A 21,327-nucleotide genomic window follows, 5' to 3' on the forward strand; every position below is an offset into this window, starting at 1 on the left:
TGCTCCAGCACCCGCCACACACAGGTCTCGGCATCCCGGGCCCCGAGCCCAGAACCCGGCATGAGCCTCTGCGCCCTTCCTCCTGCCAGACCAGGTTCTGAGCCAGGAAGCCCCCAACGGCGCGTTCTCAGTCGCTAACAGTTACAGCACACTTAGGGGAGTGCTGGGGGTGACTCCTGAGCTCCAGCACAGCGAGGCAGGCAGAGGGGAAAGGCAAAGCTGTGGGGTAGAAGAAGGGCGGCTCATCAACAAAAGGAAGCAACTCACATGCTGCAGTTCCTTCCAGCAGGCTCTTCTGCCAAGCCGGTGACAGGATGACGGGACGATTTGCCATCACATAACTCCCGAAGGGGTCCTGTGGCAGGCACAGCAACAACCCCCCAAAGTGGCCAATGTCCTAATCCTCAGGACATATCAAGGTTTCCAGTCAACAGTTCCAATATGGGGAGAATGGTGTTCCCACCACCAAGCAGTTCTCCAGACACCCAGCTTGGTGTCCTACCATTCAACTCCATTCGGCACGGTCTCCCCGGAGGTAGCATCAGACCCCACAGGTTAAGTGCATGATGGCCAACCCCCCCCCCCCCCCTTCAAACCCCAGTTGCAAGCCCAGCTTGTCCCCTGTGCTTCTGTCTGACCAGGTATAGATTGGAGGGTCCCACCTCCCCTTCCTTGGGTTCAGTTAATTTGCTAGAGGCTCTCGGATCACAGAGAAGCATTTTCCTTACTAGAATGCCGGTTTATTATGAAAGGCTAGAACTCAGGAATAGCCAGGTGGAAGAGATGCAGAGGGTAAATCCGTGTGGGAAGGAGCACAGAGCTTCCGTGGCCTCCAGGTGCACCGCTCTCCCCAAACCCCCATGCGCTCACCAACAGGAAGCTCTCAGAACCCTGTCTTTTGGGGTTTTTATGGAGGGTTCATTACCCAGGCATGACTGATTAAGTCATTGGCCCTGGTGATGGATCCGGCCTCCACCCCTTTCCCCTCCCTGGGGTGTGGGGGGCCTCCAATCACAGGGTTGGAGCCCTGGCAACCAGCCTCCATCCTTAGGTTACCTGGCGGCCTTCCTGGCCACTTCATTAGCATAACCAAAGACATATTTAGGGCTCTTACCACAGGCAATTCCATGGGTTTTATTTTTTTATTTTTTATTTTTTAAAGATTTTATGTATTTATTTGACAGATAGAGACACAGCGAGAGAGGGAACACAAGCAGGGGGAGTGGGAGAGGGAGAAGCAGGCTTCCCGCCGAGCAGGGAGCCCGACCCCAGGACCCCGGGATCATGAACTGAGCCCCCCAGGCGCCCCAATTCCATGGGTTTTAGGAGCTCTGTGCCAGGAAGAGAACGAAGACCAAGTATATTTTCTTACTATAAACCACAATATCACACCATGGATATGTTTGGTCACATGACAAGCGGAAATCGAGTTGCTTATCAGCTGATAAAACAGAAGATGGGGAGGCCCAGCATAGTCGCAGGGGCCCTGGAGAGTGGGAAAAAGGTGTGGCTGAGAAGTGCGGGTGCCAGCCCCTCCAGAAGCTGGAAAGGCAAGGAATCGGGTCTCCCCTGGAGCCTCCCAACACCTTGAATTTCGCCTAGCGAGACCGTGTCAGACTTCAGAACGATAGAAGTGTGCTCGTGTTGGTGAAACACTAAAAGGAGGAAATATGTTACTGCAGCAAGGGAGAACCAATAGAGGCGCCATGAGCAACTCTGACACCACCCCCTGCTGGGCACAGTGGCCACCAGCCCAAAGAACCACAGAACCACAGAACCAGGCCTCTGGGCTTAGATGCAGCTCTGAGCGCAGCCCGGAGACCTGGGTCGCGGGAATCCAAACACCCAAGCCAGAGGTCCCAAGGGTGTGAGATACGGCACTCAAAGCACCTGCCACATTTTAGAGCGGCCGCTGTGTTTCTCTGTGCGGATTTCATGGCTGCGTTCCTATGATCTTGTGGCGGATTATTTCCCCATCTGACAGATAGAGAAGGCAAACCTCAAGGACATCACATGACTTGGTTCTGATTATAAAAGAGACTGAGGGGGTGCCTGGGTGGCTCAGTCATTAAGCATCTACCTTCGGCTCCGGTCATGATCCCAGGGTCCTGGGATCGAGCCCCGCATCGGGCTCCCTGCTCAGCAGCAGGCCTGCTTCTCCCTCTCCCACTCCCCCTGCTCGTGTTCCCTCTCTCGCTGTGTCGCTCTCTGTCAAATAAATAAAATCTTTTTAAAAAAATAATAAAAAAGAAAAGAGACTGAGGTAACAGGTCTGTGACTCTAAATACTTGGTTCTTTTCCTACAGAGAAGAAGGCTGTCAAAGTCATTTTAAGGGGATTTTTTTATTTTAGGAGAAACATAAATTAAAACATTAAATTTTGAAAGAAAGTGGTAATTCCTCTAAATCGTTCCCAGCTGTGGGAGGAAGCGAGTGCTTAGCGGCAACCACACGGAAACAGACCTACAAGTCATTAAGGTGATCGGAAGACAGGGGTATGGATGAATAGAGAGGTTCACAAGCAGAATCGGGGCTGCAGCGTGAGGACCAATTTCCTAGTAATCCCTGGAAAATCTGTGGGCTAGAACAGGGCTGGCACCCACATTCCCAAGCAAAGGCCCACCCTAAGTCTTTCAAAGATGCCTTTAAGGGTCTGCTGGGGCTTCGCTAAGCTGTGAATTCTCACGGTCTCATTTAATCCTCATGGAAACCCTAAGAGCTAGGCAATACTACTCACAGTGCAGGTGAAGCCTTGGAGCTCCGAGATGAAGACCTGGCAATGTGTCCAAGGTCACGCCATCTCTGCTCAGTAATGGACAATCCTGTGTTTGAATCTAGACCATAGAACCTCAAAGTTATGAGCTTCCATTCTATTGCTTGGTCTGGAGTAGTATCCTATTTGTGTTTCCAAAAAGACAAAGAATATACAAAGAACTCATTAACTCAACAACAAGAAGACAATAAAGCATTTAAAAAGTGGGCAAATGGGGCTCCTGGGTGGCGCAGTCAGTTAAGCACCCAGCTCTTGGTTGATTTTGGCTCAGGTCATGATCTCAGGGTCGTGGGAGCCTCGGGTGGGGATCTCAGTTCGGTGTCCAGTCTGCTTAAGACTGTATCCCTCTGGGGCACCCGGGAGGCTCAGGCCGTTAAGCGTCTGCCTTGGGCTCAGGTCATGATCCCAGAGTCCTGAGATGGAGTTGGGCTCCCTCCTCAGCGGAGGGTCTGCTTCTCCCTCTCCCTCTACCCCTCCCCCCCATTTGTGCTCTCTCTCAAATAAATAAATGAAATCTTAAAAAATTAAATTAAATTTAAAAAAAACCACTGTCGGGCGCCTGGGTGGCTCAGTCGTTAAGCGTCTGCCTTCAGCCCAGGTCATGATCCCAGGGTCCTGGGATCGAGTCCTGCATCGGGCTCCCTGCTCCGCAGGGAGCCTGCTTCTCCCTCTCCCACTCCCCCTGCTTGTGTTCCTGCTCTTGCTATCTCTCTCTCTGTCAAATAAATAAATAAAATCTTTAAAAAACAAAACAAAACACTGTCTCCCTCTCCCTGTACCCCTCCCCTCTTCTGCGCATGTGCGCACTCTCTCAAATAAATCTTTAAAAAATTAATTAAAAAAAATTTTTTTAAAGTGGGCAGACAATCTGATAGACATTTCTCCAAAGATACACAAATAGCCAAAAAAACACATGAAGACCCTCAACCTCTTCAGCCATCAGGAAATGCAAGTCAAGGCCATAAGGATACTAGTCAAACCCGCTGAGAGGGCTGTAACTAAAGAAACAGGTAAAGTAAGTGTCCAGGATACAGAGAAATGGAAACCTTCACATTGCTGGTAGGAATGTAAATGTTGCAGCCCCTTTAACAGTTTGGGAGTTTCTTAAAAAGTTAAACAAAGAATTCCATGTGACCCAGCAATTCCACTGCTAGTTGTCTACTCAAGATAAATTAAAACCTATGTCCACACAAAGACTTGTTCACAAATGTTGACAACAACACTGCTCATAAGAGCCAAAAGTGGAAACAACCCCAACGTTCACCAACTGATGGATGAATGGATAAATCAGATATTGTATATAAACAGTGCAGCAGCATCTGGTAACATAGAGGAACCGAAGTACTGATAAATGCTACCACATGGATTCATGTCAAAAACATGATGCTGGGGCGCCTGGGTGGCTCAGTCAGTTAAGCGTCTGCCTTTGGCTCAGGTCACGGTCCCAGGGTCCTGGGGTTCAGCCCTCGGTCGGGCTCCCCTCTCCCTCCTGCTCTGTGCTGTCATTTTCTCTCTCTCTCAAATGAATAAAATCTTAAAAACAAACAAACAAACATGATGCTAAGGAAAAGAAGCCAGACACAAAAGGCCACAGACCCAATGGTTCCACTTACATGAAAAATCTAGAATAGACAAAGCTGTAGAGACAGAAACTAGATTAGGCTACAACCGACGGAGGTAATTGTTAATGAGCACAAGGTTTCTTTCTGGGGTGGTGGAAATGTTCCAAGATTAGATTGTAATGGCTGAACCGTAAGTATACTAAATACCATTGAATTTTTAAAAGGTGAATTTTATGGTGCGTAAATTATATCTCAGTAAAGGTCTTCTAAGAAAGTCAAGATACATTTCCAGGAACGGCTGTAAGCAAGCTTTCTTTGGCCACCCCATCCCACAGAGCACCGCTCACACAGATGAAGCTGACGGGTGGCCAGGATCGACCCGTCCCCAAGGCTCATGTGTGAGGATTTAGGACTTAGTGCATGAGCCTCCGCAGCGCGTTTAGATTTTTTAAGAAAAAAAAAAAAATGTGTAATGGCTTCGCAACGGGAGGGGCATTGCAGCGGCCTCTTCCAAGGAAAAGTGCCCCCAGTTCTGCAGAGATTAAGTCTCTGCTGCCCACTCCCACCCACCATCCCCACCAAAACTTTTGCAGACGCACCTGACGCAAGCAAGCGACTGCCCCGGGGACAACCGCGCGCCCTACCACCCCGGAGTGGAAATGGGGGTGCGGCTTCCACAGCGGCCTCCCAGCGCCCGGGTCTCGCCACCCCTCGCCCCGCAGCCTGGGGACTGGAACCGCCGCGCCGGACCAGCCCCGGGCCAGGCGAGTCCACCAGCCGCCCGCACGCAGAGCCTCCGCGCCGGGGCTGTGCGCTCCGCCTCCTCGCGGCCTGCCGGCGGGCGGGGCGGAGCCGGAAAGGAGGGGGGCGGCACGGGAGCCCGGGAGCGCCCCCTCTCCGTGGCCCCCACCCCCGGTCCGGCTGTCTGCGGCGAGCGCAGTGAGCGGACGCGGCGCGCCGGGCTCGTGGCGAAGCACCGGGGCGCTCGGCGAGGGTGCGGGAGTCTGTGCGACCGCGGGGACCCCGGGCCGGCACGTGCAGCGGCGGCTCCTCTCCGCCCCCCCCACCCCCCGCGCCCCGGGCGGAGGCGCCGACCCCGGCGGATCTGGGCGGGAGGCGCCAGCCGCCGAGGGAGGGGCGCGCCCAGGGTGGGCGGCCCGGAGTCGGTCCCCGGTCCGTCGCGGCGCCGTCCCGTGTCTCCCCGGCGAGGGTGGGCAGGGCTGTCCGGCTTCGGGGGGAAGAGCAGGACGCCCCGCGCCCGCCGCCCCGCAGAGCCCGGCCCCGGGCCCCACCCCGCCGGGCTGCGCGCCTGCCGGCCGGGGACGCAAAGCTGCCCCGGGGAATGAGGCGGCCGCGGCCCCTGGCGCCCCTCCGCGTGTGCGCCGCGCCCCTCGCCCGCCTGCCCCGCGGCCCCCCCCCCCATGGCGGCCCGGTGGTTTAAGGAGTTCCCGCTGAACCTGAAGACGGCGTCCGAGCGCGCCCGGCCCGGTGGCGGCGGCGGCCGACTGCGCAAGAACTCGGAGGCGGGCGGCGCCGGGCCGGCCCCGGGCAAGGGCCGCAAGAACTCGGCAGCTGAGCTGGGGAGCGGCAGGGCCGGCGTCGGCGCCCCCAGGGACAGCCGGCCGCCCCGGGACAGCCTGCAGGGCCTGATCCAGGCCGCCGCTGGCAAGGGCCGCAAGAACTCGCGGGCCGCCGAGGACGAGCCGCACCGGGGCGTGGCGAGGAGCGCGGGCTGCAGCACCTACATCAGCAGGCTCATCAAGGTGGACACTCAGGAGAAGAACGGCAAGACCAGCACCAGCACCAGCAGCACGAGCAGCTCCTCGTCGTCGAGCTCCGCGTCCTCCTCCCCTGCCTCGCTGGGCCCCGAGCTGGACAAGGGCAAGACGGTGAAGCCGCCGGACACGGTAAGGTGCAGCCTCCCTGGGCCGCCTGTCCGAAGCGGGACGGAGAAGGGAGCATAGTGCACCTGCCCAGCCCGAGGCTGCTTTATGCATCAGGGAAGGTGGGGGTGTGCGTCCCTCCAACGTCTGGTGACAATTAAGGGACCATTTCACGTCATTACATTTGTTTTTTGTTTTTTGGGTTTTTTTCATCTTGAAAAATCTTCATTCTAAGGATGGGGAACTTTTCGGAAACGTACTATGCATTTAATTTTGTTAGCCGTTTAGAAGAGTTTGAATGAGTCATTCCTGCTTTGTTAAATTTGACCTCCTTGTAAATGCGGTTTATTTTAATTTTGAAATCCAGGGGGATTGCCAAGCCAGATCTGTGTATACATTTATGCTTCTTGAGCAGAAGGAAAAGTATGGATTTCAGAGCCTCAGGGACCGGGTGGGACCCAGCCCCTCCTCCGCTAGGGTGGGAGTTCAAGCACCACTGCCTGGGCAGGTGCCCCCTCATGGCTGTCCCAGCCCCTCCGATCTGATCCGGGAACGTCTGTTGGGCAATAGCCCAAGGAGAAACCGCCCAGGGCTCCAAGGGCTGCAGAGGGTACAGAATGGGACAAGGAAGTGCCCTTGAGGAAATCACAGATCAGGAGAGAAGGTGTTTCCTGCCTCTTACACCCCAGAGGTTTTCTGGGTGCCGTCCAGTGCGAGGCAGTTAAGAAAAGGAGTGTGACCCTGTGAGGAGACCCACTCCATCCTTACAGAGATAAGCTGGGTTTTGTTTGCTTGGTTTATTTTATTCTATTTTATTTTTTAAAGATTTTATTTATTTATTTGACAGAGAGAGACACAGCGAGAGAGGGAACACAAGCAGGGGGAGTGGGAGAGGGAGAAGCAGGCTTCCCGCGGAGCAGGGAGCCCGATGTGGGGCTCGATCCCAGGACCCTGGGACCATGACCTGAGCCGAAGGCAGACGCTTAACGACTGAGCCACCCAGGCGCCCCTGATTGCTTGTTTTTTAAACTCGCTCTTCTGGGTGAAAAAAGGGAGAGAGGAGCTGAGACGGAGCTTCCAGACCCCAGCCCAGGCTGTCACCTCCTGTCGTGGGAACTTCAGCTTTCTCTTGCTCAGGCTCTGAACACACTGCCTCCCTGGGTGTAGTCAGGAGCCCGCAGCACCTACCATGTGTGTCTGCACTGGGACCTTCTGTTCATCCTCCACTCGTTCTTCCCACAAATACCGACAGGGTGCCTGTGCTGTGTCGGCCCCGGGGTGGGGGGAGGTGGAGAGGTGAGCAAGGGCCCAACTCGCCCAGAATCAGCCCATGGTCTCCCTAACTGACTCCATCGAAGCAGATCTAAGCACCTCGCAGCCAAGGGCTGAGTGCCGCACCCCTCGTTCCTCTCTGTCCCTGCACACGTGGGGGGCACTCATTGGTAGCCCCGGCGGGGGGGCACACGTTGGGGGCAGTGAGAAGAATGGAGCTGGGGGTGCTCTGCAGTGGCCTCACTTCTGGATGTCCACCATTTCTTAGGCCGTCTCCTCCCAGGCAGGCTCCCCCCCGCATGTCTCCCTGTTCATCTGAATTTTCCCTACTGGCTCGACTGATGCTTCTCTGCTTCTCCGGGAACCCTTTGGAGAGCGTAGTCAGACTGTAGCAGGACCTGGGGCTTCCTCCCATAATTCTGATTAACATTCTCTGACTTTTGGTTCTTACTCCTGTCTTCCTCTTCAGCTGGAGTACCTAGTTTATACGATCCCAGCTGTTTATTGTCGAGACACACTGCTCTTGGGCAAGTATGTGCTTCAGTTCCCACAAAACTGTTCCCCCCTGAGAAGAGCCTGTCAAGCTCAGCTCCCGAACCCGCATTGTCACCCAGCAGCTGCAGAGTAGAACCGATCACACACACCACCTTTCCAGGCTCCTTGGAAGATTCAATGCTTTCTGCCACAAATACTGACCAAAACTCTGACTGTAGCCTGTCTGCCTGTGAATTATGGCACCTAGAACTCCCCCAGTGCTATTTAGTGCTGTCTTAGACTTCTTATGAAGCCGTTCCCTTTGGAGGGGTTGCAGATCCCTTGAGGACCAGAAGCAGCTTTGGTCTTAGGTTGATTCCCTCATGGTGTCTCGCCAGTGCTGGTGGACGCTCAGTAGGCACTGGGGGACCAACTGACTTGGGTCTGTATTGCCCACCAGGTTGGCATTAAGAGGACCAACATTCCAGGGAAGGTGCTAGACCTGTTCATTTCATTCTGCTCTACAATGACCACCATCCTCCACTCCCCACCACCCACCCCTGCCACACTGCCCCCCTCAAATGCATTACTGCTTGGGGAGAGAGCAGGCATGGAGAGATGCTGGGGGAGGAACAGGACTCTGGGTGAACTGTTGCCAGTCAGTTAGACCACCAAGATAAATCAGATGTTTGTCCACCGGATTAACAATGGATAACGACATGATCCCGTGCGAACACCATGCAAAGGTGGTGGTGGAGATCCTGACTTCTTCTGAGTCTGCAGATTGTTAGTAGCCATTTTGATACCATGGCCATCCGGCTGTGTGATGACCCTGGCAGGTCTCCTCTCTGGTTCTTTTAAGGTCATCATTTTAGAAGACTATGCTGACCCTTATGATGCCAAAAGGACGAAAGGTCAAAGGGACGCAGAGAGAGCAGGAGAGAATGATGGCTACATGGAGCCCTACGACGCGCAGCAAATGATAACAGGTGTGTGACTGGGACGCCCGGGGGCGGAGTCTCACGCACGGGCGGGGACAGGTACTGCCCCGTGTATGTGGGGAAGAGCGATGACTCGGCCTATTCAGACCTTGCTGACTGGAAGAAACAGAAATCAGACCCAAGGGTAAGGTCAAAATATCTAGTGACCTTCCTTTCTGGTTTTGTATCCTTCGGTGTTAGAATTTGCAGGATCTTTAAAGTTTTCCTAATTCTGTGCAAAATGACACTTGTGAGTTTGCAGACCTGCTTTAGAACGTGACCTTCAGGGTGGAGATTGTTTATATGCATTTCTTGGTTGCTTTGAAATCTCTTACGTCCGTAATAGGGGTTGTGAATCTGTACCAAGGGATTTCATGTTGTTAGAAGATGCGCACGTGGGCGCCTGGGTGGCTCAGTTGGTTAAGCGACTGCCTTCGGCTCAGGTCATGATCCTGGAGTCCCGGGATCGAGTCCCGCATCGGGCTCCCTGCTCGGCGGGGAGTCTGCTTCTCCCTCTGACCCTCTTCCCTCTCGTGCTATCTCTCATTCTCTCTCTCTCAAATAAATAAATAAAATCTTTAAAAAAAAAAAAAGAAGATGCGCACGTGACATGATCCTCTGTGTTACGGTGGAAAATTGACTTCTGAACAAGCTAGCTCTACAATACTGGAGCAAAAGAATTAATGACTAATCCCTGGTGTGAGCCAAGCCATGCCACGCAGACCTCCTAAAACCACAGTCAACTGATCTTGTGACATTTCAAGTTGGCACGGTTCTAGCTTCAGCAAAGCAATCGCCCTCTCATTGTTAGTGTCAAACTTTTCCCTTTTATTCATAATTCTCTTAAGTTCGTGTAAATGATACTTCAAAATAACATGAACTAAGTTATTTAAATTTATTTGTGAAATTTGGAGTAAATAGTTTGTTCACCCAATTTTTTAAATGTTCTTTAATCCATAATGAAAAAATGCATTTCTGAGCGCTGACCCATGGCACCCTTGTCTGAGTGTTTCATGCCTGGGGAAGGCCTCATTGGCCACACGTTCCAGACTGTCTCCCCTGTTTGGAAACAGACTGAAAAACTCTCAGGCGTAGGACCCGCAGGCTGGTCTCAGAGGAGGTGAGCACAGGGGACTCGGCATCCTGGAGGGGTCGGGACAGGCTTCAGAATGAAAATGAGCTATCGCAGGAAAGGGGCGCTGTGTCCTGCTTCCAGAGATAAGGCCGCGCACGGGGGAGGGCGTACCCTGGCCAGGCCATGACCCCGAAGGTCACTGGACTGTGACCTCTAATGAAATCTGTGAATGAAAGGAAGTGAAAATGAACTTAGTCAGAACTTTAAAAAAAAAAAAAATACCAGAGGCTTGAAAGGAGTAGGGGAGAAGATTTACTTTTACATAAAATTGAGGGAAAAGATATTCTTTAAAAAAAAGATATTCTTAAAAAAAAAAGATAATTTTGACTTATCTTTCTTTTGTCCTTTGGTTTTTATTCTCTTTCTCGTTAACTGGAATAAGTAATTTATCTACACTGTCCCAGCTGTTTGTTTGTAGGGCCACATTGATAATAGGGAAGAAATGCCCTGCTTTCCCCCCACCCCACATAATCCCCACAAGACTCCGTGTGCTCATGGACTTCAGTCCTCTCCCCTTGGTACGAAATCAGAGAGATTCTGAACTGCCTGTGCTCCTAGACGTTTTAAGAGACAGCAGAAAGTAGAACCAAGATCTCCCCACTCCAGATTGGGTGGACACATTTGAAACGATGGATGCAAAAGCACTTTATATAAGGCATCTTCCACCCAGACCCACCAGGAAAAATCAGACTTGTCCAACATGACATAAATGTCATGATAATGGTTTTAATATTGGAGCATTTATTAAGTGCCAGTCTCCATTTACAGTTTATGTGAATACATTTGTTTAGGAATATAAGATTAATGTATTCAATTGGAGAATAAATTCAAACTTATTAAACATTTAAGTTACTAACTTTTAAAAAAATTGCCAGCTTATTTTGTCTTAAGAAAATCCATGAATTTTAAAGTCTCTTAGAACCTATATCAAAAAGCACCTTCTTGATCAGTGTGGAGAATACACCTCTAGCTCTCCCCGCGTGCCCACAGCTGGACAGAATAACAGGAAGTGAGTTGATCGGAAGCTGGAAATAAAAGATTTGCTGCTGGGGTTTTTTTGTTTTGTTTTTGTTTTTTTTAAACCTTCTACATTTTTTGTTCAGTTTGTTCCTTGTATGCTTGGTGGTCATGTCCCATTTAAGAAATGTTTATTTGTTGAAAACATTAGGGATTTTTCTTTAGTTTCGGCATTTCTCAGGAGGTGGAGAGGCGCTAGTGAACGCCAGCCCCTGCCCGGCCTCGCTGGTCCCCACTCGGTGGGGGGAAGCCCACCTGATTCAACACTGTTCGCGATGTTCTTTTATAACATCCAGCAAATGCTTCTTAGGTGTTTATTGACCATGTAGCAGGCCCTGTGCTGGGCTCTGGGCATCCAGGAAACAAGACCCACGTGACCCGTGTCCTCATGGACCGACCTTACAACCCAAGAGGCAAACAGACCTAACAGCAACAAACAAGAAAATATGTCCTTGAAAAGTGCAGCGAGTGCCGTGAAGTCAGGTTAAGAGTCACCATCTGTGTGAGGGACAGAGGAAGAAACAGAAAAGCATTTATGACTCTCCCATGGCCCAGTCAGTGTGGGACCCAGGCTCCCTGGATCCCCCCAAAACTTTGCTCTTAACTTTGAAAGCTAAGAATTTATAAGTTTATAAATTCTCCCTTAGATTTACCCAAAGGATGGTTCATAAAAAGATACAGGATTATGAATACAAGGCAGTATTAGTGTAAACCTCTCTGTTCTGCTAAAGGAGCAGGAACATTTTAGCTAAACCATTAGCAGAAACAGTCTCCCTAATTTAGCCTCAGGAGCTCCACAGGAAGGGTCTTCAGCGGTCCCGAGACCACATCACTCAGTAGGAAAGCTGCTTCCAAAGCTGGTATCCTGTAAGTCGGCGCCAGGCTTACCAGCCGCCTGCCTAGACCCTGCAGCCCTGTGTAGGGATGTTAGAAGTGCCTGGCCCGCAGTGAGGGCGCCGAAGTTTGGACCCATTCCACGCCGTGTCCGCGTGGACGGCAGAGGCACTGGGGCCTTCCGCGTCCACTTTTACTCGCCCGTATCCTGTCTCGGGTGGTTTTCAGTTTTATTTTTGCCTACAAATGATTTTGTTGGCTTGTTCAAATAGTCAAATCTAAAGGAGAACCTCAGTGTTGGGGTGTCCATTTGAAAAATCCACTATGGAAAAAAATATAGAAGATTTTTTGATTTATCTGTTGTGTCTATACTTTCCTTGTAAAACTTAAATTTCAGGGCTCCTGAATTATATCTGCTTTTGTTCAGATATTTAGATTTATTTGATAAGAAAATATTCAAGTCATTTTATTTATTTTTCAGAGAGAGCTGGGGGAGGGGCAGAGGGAGAGAGAATCTCAAGCAGCTCCCCGCTGAGCTTGGAGCCCAACACAGGGCTCGATCTTGCGACCCTGAGATCACCTGAGCCAAGATACCACCTGAGCCAAAAATCAGGAGTTGGATGCTTAACCGACAGAGCCATCCAGGTGCCCCTATTTGTCATTTTAAATCAAAAGCGAGAGTAGAAATAAAAGACATGACTAGAAACAGCCCTTTTCTGATTCTGAGGCAAAAACAGCCTACAAGTCTGCAAGTTTACCGTTTAGCAAGCGTTGTGAGATGGATGGGAAAGGTGCTCGCGGTTCGCATTCCGCGTGAACTCTGGGGCATCGAGGCAGTAAGCGATTCCCCTGACCCCACATGGCCTCGGTTTATTCACCTGTGAAAATGGGATCACGTACTCCTCACTGCACTACACGGCTTCACGGAGATGCTGGGGTAACACGCCTAGTGCACGCGTGTCCCGTGCGTGTCGCCATTATTTAGATACGCCAGAGAGAATTGTGTTTTCAGAGAGAGTTCCAGACGAGCGTGGAGGAACCGTGATTGCCGAGCCAGTCAGCTTAGTGAAGGACGGGCTCCGACGCGCGCGCTCGGGGCCGGGTGGGCCTGGCGGGCCTGGCGGGCGGTGTTTATCTGCCTGCCGGCATTCTGTTGTCGCCGGGGTAAATGGCCTCTATCGGCAGAGCTGGGGCGTAGCTTCCTCTGGCCGTTTCCTCCTCCTCGGCCCGTTTCCTCCCGGAGCCAGGCCTGCACGTCAGGGGCTGTTCTCCCCCAGGAAGGTCGGGCCCGCAGCTCCGCGGTTGTTTCTGTTTCTATGGCGCCGCAGGCTGGGGGCAGCCGGGTGCTGGTGGGGAGGCTGCTCCCTCGAAGGCGCAGAGGCCCGCGCTCAAGCCCTGGTTTCCCCTAATTAAACGTTGTTTTAGAGGTGATGATGCTCTGCAGATCCCGCCAATCCCAGGGCCGTCCTGGGGAGGAGCGCTGCTGGCCGCGCGCTCCCCGGGCTTTCCCCGAGCGCCGCGGGCGCACAGACCATCCCAAGCACCAGGAGGGCAGGCCCTCACCTCACTCGAACACACGCGTGGTAAGAATGTCGTACACCATTCCAACACACGTTATTTCCTTGCGGGCAGGACTTCTGTGTCTTAAGGTTGGAATCCACTCTTGGTTTCCATCGGCTGGGACGGAGTTGAGGCGAGGACCGTGGGAAAGGTGACCCCCGCCTGCGCCAGGCCGTCCAAACCGTTTTGATCAGAAACGTACAGTTTCTAAGTGCACCCTTTGAATTCTTTTGTGTTTTCTCTTTCCTTTTTCTTAGCGCTACACAAACGTTCTTGTTAAGAGATTCCAGCCCTATCTTACTGAACCAGGAGCAGAGCGTGTTTCTCGTTGCCCGTAACTTCGTCTAGAATAATGTAAAGGAGGCATAGGATTGAAAGTCGAGAGGTGTGGACTGACAGGCAGCCTCCTGCCCCATGCACCCTGCAGGGCCTCACACAGCCCCAGGCACCGTCCTGGCCTGGGGGTGGGAGCTCCCACACCTCGATGGGGCGGGCTCAGACCCAGGGGGAACCTCTCTCCTTGCCCCAGAGCTAGCAATGACGGGATGGCTGTGGAGGGCTGGAGGAGCTCAGACAGGGGCCCCGGGGACCAGGGCACGTGCAAGGGCTTCTCGGGCTTTGCTTCCCGTGAGAGCCCCGTGCCCCAGAGCAGCTAAATCGAGGGGGCCGGGCATCGGGTGCCTCCGACACTGTTCACGCCTGGTGTAGGGTCGGAGCCGGCTATGGTCAGGGCCCCATCCAGGATTAGAACCTAATCTTGAAACCGGTGTCACCCTTTTGAATTTAGTGTCCTGATTTTCCCACTTTCCCGTGAATGTTTCATCTGTTGCCCCTCCTCATGACAGAAGTCAGTAACTCCTCCCTAGTGTCCCTCCCCTGCTCACCTTGCCGGCACCTCCGCCTGCCCCGAGCTGAAGCTGCCCCGCTCTGCCTTCGACCCCCTCCTTTTCTCCGCTGGTTGCTTTCAATTTCACAGACTAACAGCCTGCATTTATTTGTGGGTAGCTCTGTGGTGTGCACCCGTGACCTTCATCTCTCGGAGCCCCACATCCGCACAGCCGGGGGCTCCTCCCTCCCTCCCCCACCGGCCGCCCAGTCAGTCTTAGCACAACTGTGTATCCCCTGAAGGTAAGACATGATGGTCCCTGCCCGGCAGTCTCCACCGCTCTGGAAATGCAGACACATCGACAGCCTGTGCGCCGGGAGCAGGGCAGACCCAGAGTGGCGGGACATGTGGCCGTGGCAGGGGGCTGGGCCGGAGAGAAGAGGAGATGTGGGCGGGGGTCCCCAGGACACGGGGCGTGACGGCAAAGTGCAGAGAACACCAGCAGTCCCATCTGGGCGGAGTTAGGAAGTGGGTTTTGAGGGGGTGGTGTGAAGAGAAGAAATTGGAGGAGGAAGGTGGTCCAGTCATGGCCGGTGTCCCAGGCCGTGCGAGCCGCCCAGGCTGTGTGAGGAGACCGTGGAGAGCCCGCGGGCTTGAGTGGCGCCCTGAGGTGCTGGTGCTTAGAAGGTTCTTGATGGTGTCGGGGGAGGGGGTGGAAACTGAAGGCTTCCCCGGTGGGCACTTAGAAGAACCACAGCACGCCCCCTGCCAAGGCCTCTGGACGGCGAGCTGGTCGGTGCCAGCGCTCCCGCTCCTTCCCACTGTGGCTGCTGGTTGGGTTTTGCACCCTTACCTTCCAGGGAAACGTGACTGTAATCGATACGACCTGTCGAAGAACGTCCGACGTATCGCATGCAGAACAGTGTGAACTGTGTACCCCCCCTTTCACACGTGTGCGTTGGAGCCCGGCGTGCCCACTCTGCAGCCTCCCCACCCCATCCCCTCTCCTGGCCTGTGTCCTTTGAGCTCACCTCTCACTTCCCCTCGTGGGAACAAGCCCTCTGTGGCCCCCCGTCCGTATCTGCGCTCACGCAGCTTCCTCCCCTGGAAGTGACCTTCTCTATCAGAGTGAACCCGTCTTACATTTCTCTTCCACTTGGAGTCCGTCCAAGTGCAGCCCTGAAGAGTCCAGCTTCCCGCTCTTACATCCAGGCTCTGCCACGTTTGGGTGAGGACGGCTTCCTTCGGCTTTGTGCCTCAGCCTTCCCGTCTGTAAAATTAGGGAAATACTGGTACCGCCTTGTAGGGCAGTTGCGAAGATCACAGGGTGCACCATCGAGGGTGTTCGCTGTTGTCATTTATGCCTGCAGGATTATTTGTGAATGTGTCTGGCTTCCTCTATTTGGAAACTGCCTCGGAGTCCAGAACTCTGTCCGGCATCCGGATTTCTTCCCTCTGTGTGGCCCGGTGCTGGGGAGACAGGGAACAGTCCGTCTACGCCTGTGAGCAGACGGGGGTCTCAGCCTCTTCCAACAAGGTGTTGAAACTGCAGGTGAACCACGCTGCAGGCAGAGGGGGTGCCCAAGACTGGGGAGCAGGTTGCCCGCGGCCACGTGGCTTCCCGCCAAGTGTGGGACGTGTCTTCAGGTGCTCGCTGCTTGCCGGGCCCGCAGGCAAACCGGCATCCGTGCGGCGCCCCTTCAGCCCGCCAGCAGGAAGTCCGACCCGGTTCGTTAGGCGCTTCCATGGCACGTTTCTGTCAGGGTTCTGTCTCTGGTGTGTCTTTCAGAAATCCGACGCCGAGGCTCTAAGGACCCGCTGGTGAAGGCTCTTCAGTTGCTCGACAGCCCCTGTGAGCCCGGCGAGAACAGCACGAAGACCGAGGCCGCGGCCAAGAGACGCAGCTCCAGGGACCTCCTGGGGAAGCCCCCCCAGCTGTACGACACGCCCTACGAGCCTGTGGACGGGGCCCCCGACCGGAGGGCGCGGCTGCCTGCGGAGGACGAGCGGCCGGCGGCCGAGTACGAGCAGCCGTGGGAGTGGAAGAAGGAGCAGATTGCCCGGGCACTGTCGGGTGAGGACCCCGTGTGCGTGGAGCCCAGGCCGAGGCCCTAAGATTGCACCGCTCAGAAATCCCAGTCTGGTCACTGCCGTGCCTCCCAGCCACTCCAGTGATCAGGCCGGGATCAGCTTTCACTAACCCAACTCGGTGCTACTCCTGAACCTGTTGAAATTCCTACCTCTCCGGTGGCGGTTTGGGGTCCAGTGCATCATAGACAGAGGGGCCTGGGAGGCCTGGTGAAGCGTTCTTTGTTGGCTTGTTTCTCTGTCAGTAGCCCTCCCCCGGGAACCCATTCCTTAAGTGTGCGTGTGTAGAGTAACAGGAGGGGCAGTGGGTGGGAAAGGTGTTCCTGCTTCCGCTTCCCCCAGGACACAGTTTTTCTGCCCGGCTGAGCACAGAATCTTCTTCTCCTTCAATTTAAAAAAGCCAGGGATGTGTTTTCCCTCCACCAGTAAAGCCAAGTTGGTGATGAGCAGTGCAGGCCACATCAAGGGTGGGTGCAGAGGGTGAGGTACGTGACAGAGAACATTGGAGTCCATTTTGGTTTGGCTTAGTCCTGTTTTCCCAGCCCTCTGTTGGCGCCTGCTCTCCGGACGCCGAGCCGCGTGTGGCTCTGGGACGTCTGTTCCGTCCAGCCCAGTTGCTGTAGCGCCTGCCGCTCAGTAGCTTCTGTTTCCAAGTGCATGTCGGTTTTATTATTTCATAGTAAAAACTGCTTGTTTGGTTTCATAGAATGAAAACACTCTTGCATCTTTTATTCTAAATACACCAAAACTCAAAGTGTTTGGAAGTGCACGGTAAATGTGCCCTCGAGACCCCCCCCCTCACCTTCTGAAACGATTGGACAGGAGAGCGTCTCCCTGGACAGTGGCCGTCGGGGACCCTCGAGGTGCGACCCGCCAGCCGGGTATTTGCAGGCGTTTTAGCCATCGTGAAGGGGGCAAGGAGGTTTGCGTCTGAAGCCCACACGGGTTGCCCCGTGAGCTCTGTGTTAGACGAGGCTTCTTTCCAGTTCAGTTTGAAGGCTCTGACCGGCCTTCCCTCAAGGAGGATGCGGTGAAGCAGCACCAACGGCAGAAGAGCCGGACGCAGAAGATCTCGAAGCCGGCCGTCGCGGACCACAGCGAGGGGGAGAAGGTGGACCCGGGCCTGCCGCTGGGGAAGCAGCCGTGAGTCTCGTCCTCGAGGAACGAACAACGGCCAGGAGCCTGCTGATGGGGGGAGGGAGGCTCACCCATTTCACGGGATTATTTTTGTTCCTGAATTCTCATCTGGGTGGGGCTGATGAATGAAGACCTATTTTCAAAGCCCACTGCATTTGTGCAGAATAGAAAGTGCACTGCATCCCAAGAGCCTGACTTTATGTTTCATTCTCCTGTGTAGCGACTGACCCTTAGCCCTGTTAACCCCCCGTCTATGACTGATGGATTTCGTGACCCCGGATTACCCAAATCTGTATCTCGTCTCTTCTGAGCATGAAGCAGGGTCTAGATCAGGCGACTGGCCTTCCGAGAGAAGTGTATTAAAGAGAATGCATTTTGGAGTGAGGCCCCGTCTGATCCGTGTTTTGATGTGGGTGCCCCCACCCTTTACAGCTGGTATCACGGTGCCATCACCCGCGCGGAGGCCGAGAGCCGACTGCAGCCCTGCAGAGAAGCTGGTTATCTGGTTCGAAACAGCGAGTCGGGGAACAGCAAGTACTCTATCGCACTAAAGTGAGTACCAGAGCTGTGTGGGCTCCCCTGGGCGGCGCCGGCCCTTCCAGTCACGGGCAGAGGACTGCTCAGGAAAGATCTGATCTGAAGGTGGTTCGCAGGATACGATTGCCAGAAAATAGGGGGCATTTGCTCGGACCACAGCATGTGAAATGCTCCGATCCGAACGCAGGGTCGGTACTAGGTCGATGCCCCCAGGTCTCCCAAGATGGTGAGGGCCTCCCTCGTCACGCGTGACGCAGCGTGTGCCGTCCATTGCCTGACCTAACGTAGGCCCTCCACGAGGCCCAGCAGAGAAATAATCCCTGACAAAAAGGAGAATTTCCAACGGGACAATTGGGTGGTTCTTTTATTCCCCAGTGTTTGGGACTTTAATAAATCAGATCCCTTGATGTCCAAATGCCACCTGCAACTTTGACACCAGTTTCTTCTGGGGAAGGAGGAGACGCTGACTTGTTGCTCCCTGCCTGACTGTACCAGAACATTCATGTGTGTGCGCGGTGGGCCTGGTGGAGCTTGTGTCATGGAAATTCTCGCTGCTCTGCGGGTTCAGCGGTACTGTGTTGGAGGATCATTGTCAGAGCCCTAACAGCATTTCCTTCCTGAGGAAGCTGAGCCCCTGCAGCTGAAACAATCAGACTGGAGGGAAGAGAGGCTGGGGGTGTTTGAGCAACATGGCTTGGAAAGTGGGACTGGCCACCAGATACACAATACCAGGAATAGCTGTGCCGTGTTCCTGAAAGGGGGCTTGTGGATTAGCTCTTGAGCCTTTGGTACCAGCTGTGTCGTTATGCACAACCAGGAACAGTCTTTCCAGTTTGAGGGTGGGAAGGGAGGAAGGAGGAAACGGGGTTTTATTACTATTATTATTATTATTATTATTATTATTATATTCTTTGGGGAGGTAAGAAAGAGGAAACCGTATATATGTCCTCGTCCCATGACGAGGAGGGTGAGTTTAAACCTCACCCTAGTGGTCTCATACTTGGGCATAAGCACTAGTTGGTGATTTGGGAGACAGGAGAGATTGGCCTGTGTGTGTGTGTGTCTTTTTGGTCCAGTACCTGATGACTTGTGTGTTTTAAGGACAAACAACCCAAGGATGACCCACCAAGGGCCTCAAAGCCTCTGACAGCCCCCTGGAGAGCAGGGAGCCTGATGCAGGATTCGATCCCGGGACACTGAGCTCATGACCTGAGCCGAAGGCAGACACTTAACGACCGAGCCCCCCCAGGGGCCCCCAGAGTGCCTTTCTGTTCGAGTTTGTAGCCATTCCAGGGGTGGGTGAGAACCTGCCTGCCGGTGACTCTGGCTGGCATTGCTCTTGGGGGGCAGGGATCCCTGCTCCCTCATTCACGTGTCCTCCTCAATCTCGTTTTGTTTCAGGACTAGTCAAGGGTGTGTCCATATCATAGTGGCCCAGACCAAAGACAACAAGTACACGCTCAATCAGACGAGTGCAGTCTTCGACAGCATCCCCGAGGTGGTACACTATTACTCCAATGAGAAGTTGCCCTTCAAGGGGGCAGAACACATGACCTTACTCTACCCCGTGCACAGCAAGGGGCACTAAGGTCCAGCCAGCAAGAGCCCTGGCCGGGCCCCTCCTCCTGAGCAGGCGTCTGCCCCCGACCAGCACTGGGGACAGGGCCGGACTGCCCCACAGCAAAATCAGGAGGAAATGGGGGTCTCCATCTAGGAGGCAGACTCTTTGGCCTGACGTCCATTCCGCGACACTTGGTTACTGTCCTGTTGCTTTTCTACAATAAGAAATCATACTTTACCCGCTGCCTCCACTCTCCGGAGTAGGTGTTCTGTCTGGGGGTGACTCTCGGGAAAGGTAAGTCAGGAGTCCAGGAATATTGAGGTTTACCAAAAATGCGCTAGGTATTACCTGGAATACCTGGTCTCTAAACAAACCAACGGAAATGCAATTGGCTTTCATGTGAGGCAATGAGAAATGATCGTGTGTGGCCCAGAAGAACGTGTACCCTGGACACCCCCCCCCCCGGGAAAAGGATGAAGAGTGGAAATGGGTGACTTGGAGAAAGTGTCCTGGTTCAGCTCTGGAGTCCATGGAAATTAGCGACTCTGACGGAGGATTTTGTCAGTCAGCCTTCTAAGAAAGTTTATGTTTTCTCAATCTCTGTGGACTGTTTCATCATCTTTAATATAAACATGAACAGGAAGGAAGATGCCCCTGATTTAAGAATTGGCAATATAAATTAAGCATCGGCATCATTATAATTCTGAATTGTAGAATAAAACAACGATTTCATTTCTGATTTTTTAAAAATCTGAAAAATTTGCAAAGCTCAACAACTGTTTTCTTATTGGATAATTATTCAGAACTTCTGATGTCTTTCGTTTCACCTTTGAGCATTTCAGCAGTTAGGGAACAATTTTTAATTTGTGTCCCCCAATTAGATTTGCTCTGTATTTTTGGAGTAAATTTTAAATATACACATCTCTACCCCTCGGAGCTGAGTGCCTGAACTGGGTCTCAAACCTGCAGTCTGTCTCGTGCAGAGTAGACCAGTTCTCACTGTACAAAACTGTCTTAAAAGACTGAGGTTTCTCCAACTACTACTGCTTCCAATATTAAATTAATATTAGTAGTATCGTTAGCTTCATGGTTTGTTGTAAACTTCGATTGCCAATTTACTTACTGTGAAAAAAATAAATAAAACCCCACGAGAATGGTGTTCTGTGAGCCCCCGGTGAGCGGCCTCTGTGCTCTGGGTTTGCCGGCGGCGCCCAGGATGGATCCAGATCCATCAAAGAGAAGTTCACGGTTGTAGCTTCGGTTACAGACACAGAAAAGGTTGATTTGGTTAATTTTTAGGGAAGCCTGTCTTTCTAGTTATTAGTTACTGTTCTGCTATTATGATTTAGAGGTTAGTAAATACTTGCTTCTCTATTCAGTTAAGGCTGTAGCCAGAGGGTTGTGTGATCTTTGATTTAAAAAATGTGAGAGGAACCTTTTCTTATTGAATCTCAATGATTTTATGAATAGAATGTCTGTTTTTTAAATACTGATGGAGCTTTTTAAATGTGCATTGGTTCATGGGTGACATCTTTAGTACAAGATTTTTACAAATTTTTAGCGTCTATAGTTCCAATTCCATTCAACAAATATTTATTATCTTCCATATACAAATAATTCATTTATTAAACTTATTTTTACTTCAACATTCTAGAAGTGAAATCTTATTTTTTACTTAAATTTATTCTA

General features: G+C 52.7%; 1 protein-coding gene and 1 long non-coding RNA gene across 2 annotated transcripts in view; one reads left to right on the plus strand and one right to left on the minus strand.

Moving 5' to 3' along the window:
• LOC141371738 (uncharacterized) overlaps positions 1-6,234 on the minus strand; it is a 32,152-nt gene extending 25,918 nt beyond the window's left edge. The window contains exon 1 of the long non-coding RNA XR_012376916.1: positions 6,080-6,234. This is a non-coding gene — a long non-coding RNA (uncharacterized lncRNA). The remainder of the gene's footprint in view (positions 1-6,079) is intronic.
• SHE (Src homology 2 domain containing E) lies at positions 5,185-21,284 on the plus strand. The gene is made up of 6 exons (XM_025858885.2): positions 5,185-6,241; positions 8,826-8,952; positions 16,105-16,389; positions 17,390-17,546; positions 17,973-18,092; positions 19,479-21,284. The coding sequence occupies exons 1-6, from the start codon at positions 5,756-5,758 to the stop codon at positions 19,663-19,665; spliced, it is 1,362 nt and encodes a 453-aa protein (XP_025714670.1). The 5' UTR covers positions 5,185-5,755; the 3' UTR covers positions 19,666-21,284.
• The last annotated feature ends 43 nt before the right edge of the window (positions 21,285-21,327 follow it).

This window comes from Callorhinus ursinus, unplaced genomic scaffold (assembly GCF_003265705.2).
Source record: "Callorhinus ursinus isolate GAN/ISIS: 27379988/994484 unplaced genomic scaffold, GSC_fseal_2.0 scaffold92, whole genome shotgun sequence".
Lineage (NCBI taxonomy): Eukaryota > Metazoa > Chordata > Mammalia > Carnivora > Otariidae > Callorhinus > Callorhinus ursinus.

Excerpts from the sequence above, each read along its gene's own strand:
- SHE (XM_025858885.2), top strand. The coding sequence starts at position 5,756 with ATGGCGGCCCGGTGGTTTAAGGAGTTCCCGCTGAACCTGAAGACGGCG. Across the intron at positions 16,390-17,389 it reads GATTGCCCGGGCACTGTCGG|TTCAGTTTGAAGGCTCTGAC; the intron begins GTGAGGACCCCG and ends GCTTCTTTCCAG. Across the intron at positions 17,547-17,972 it reads CTGCCGCTGGGGAAGCAGCC|CTGGTATCACGGTGCCATCA; the intron begins GTGAGTCTCGTC and ends CACCCTTTACAG.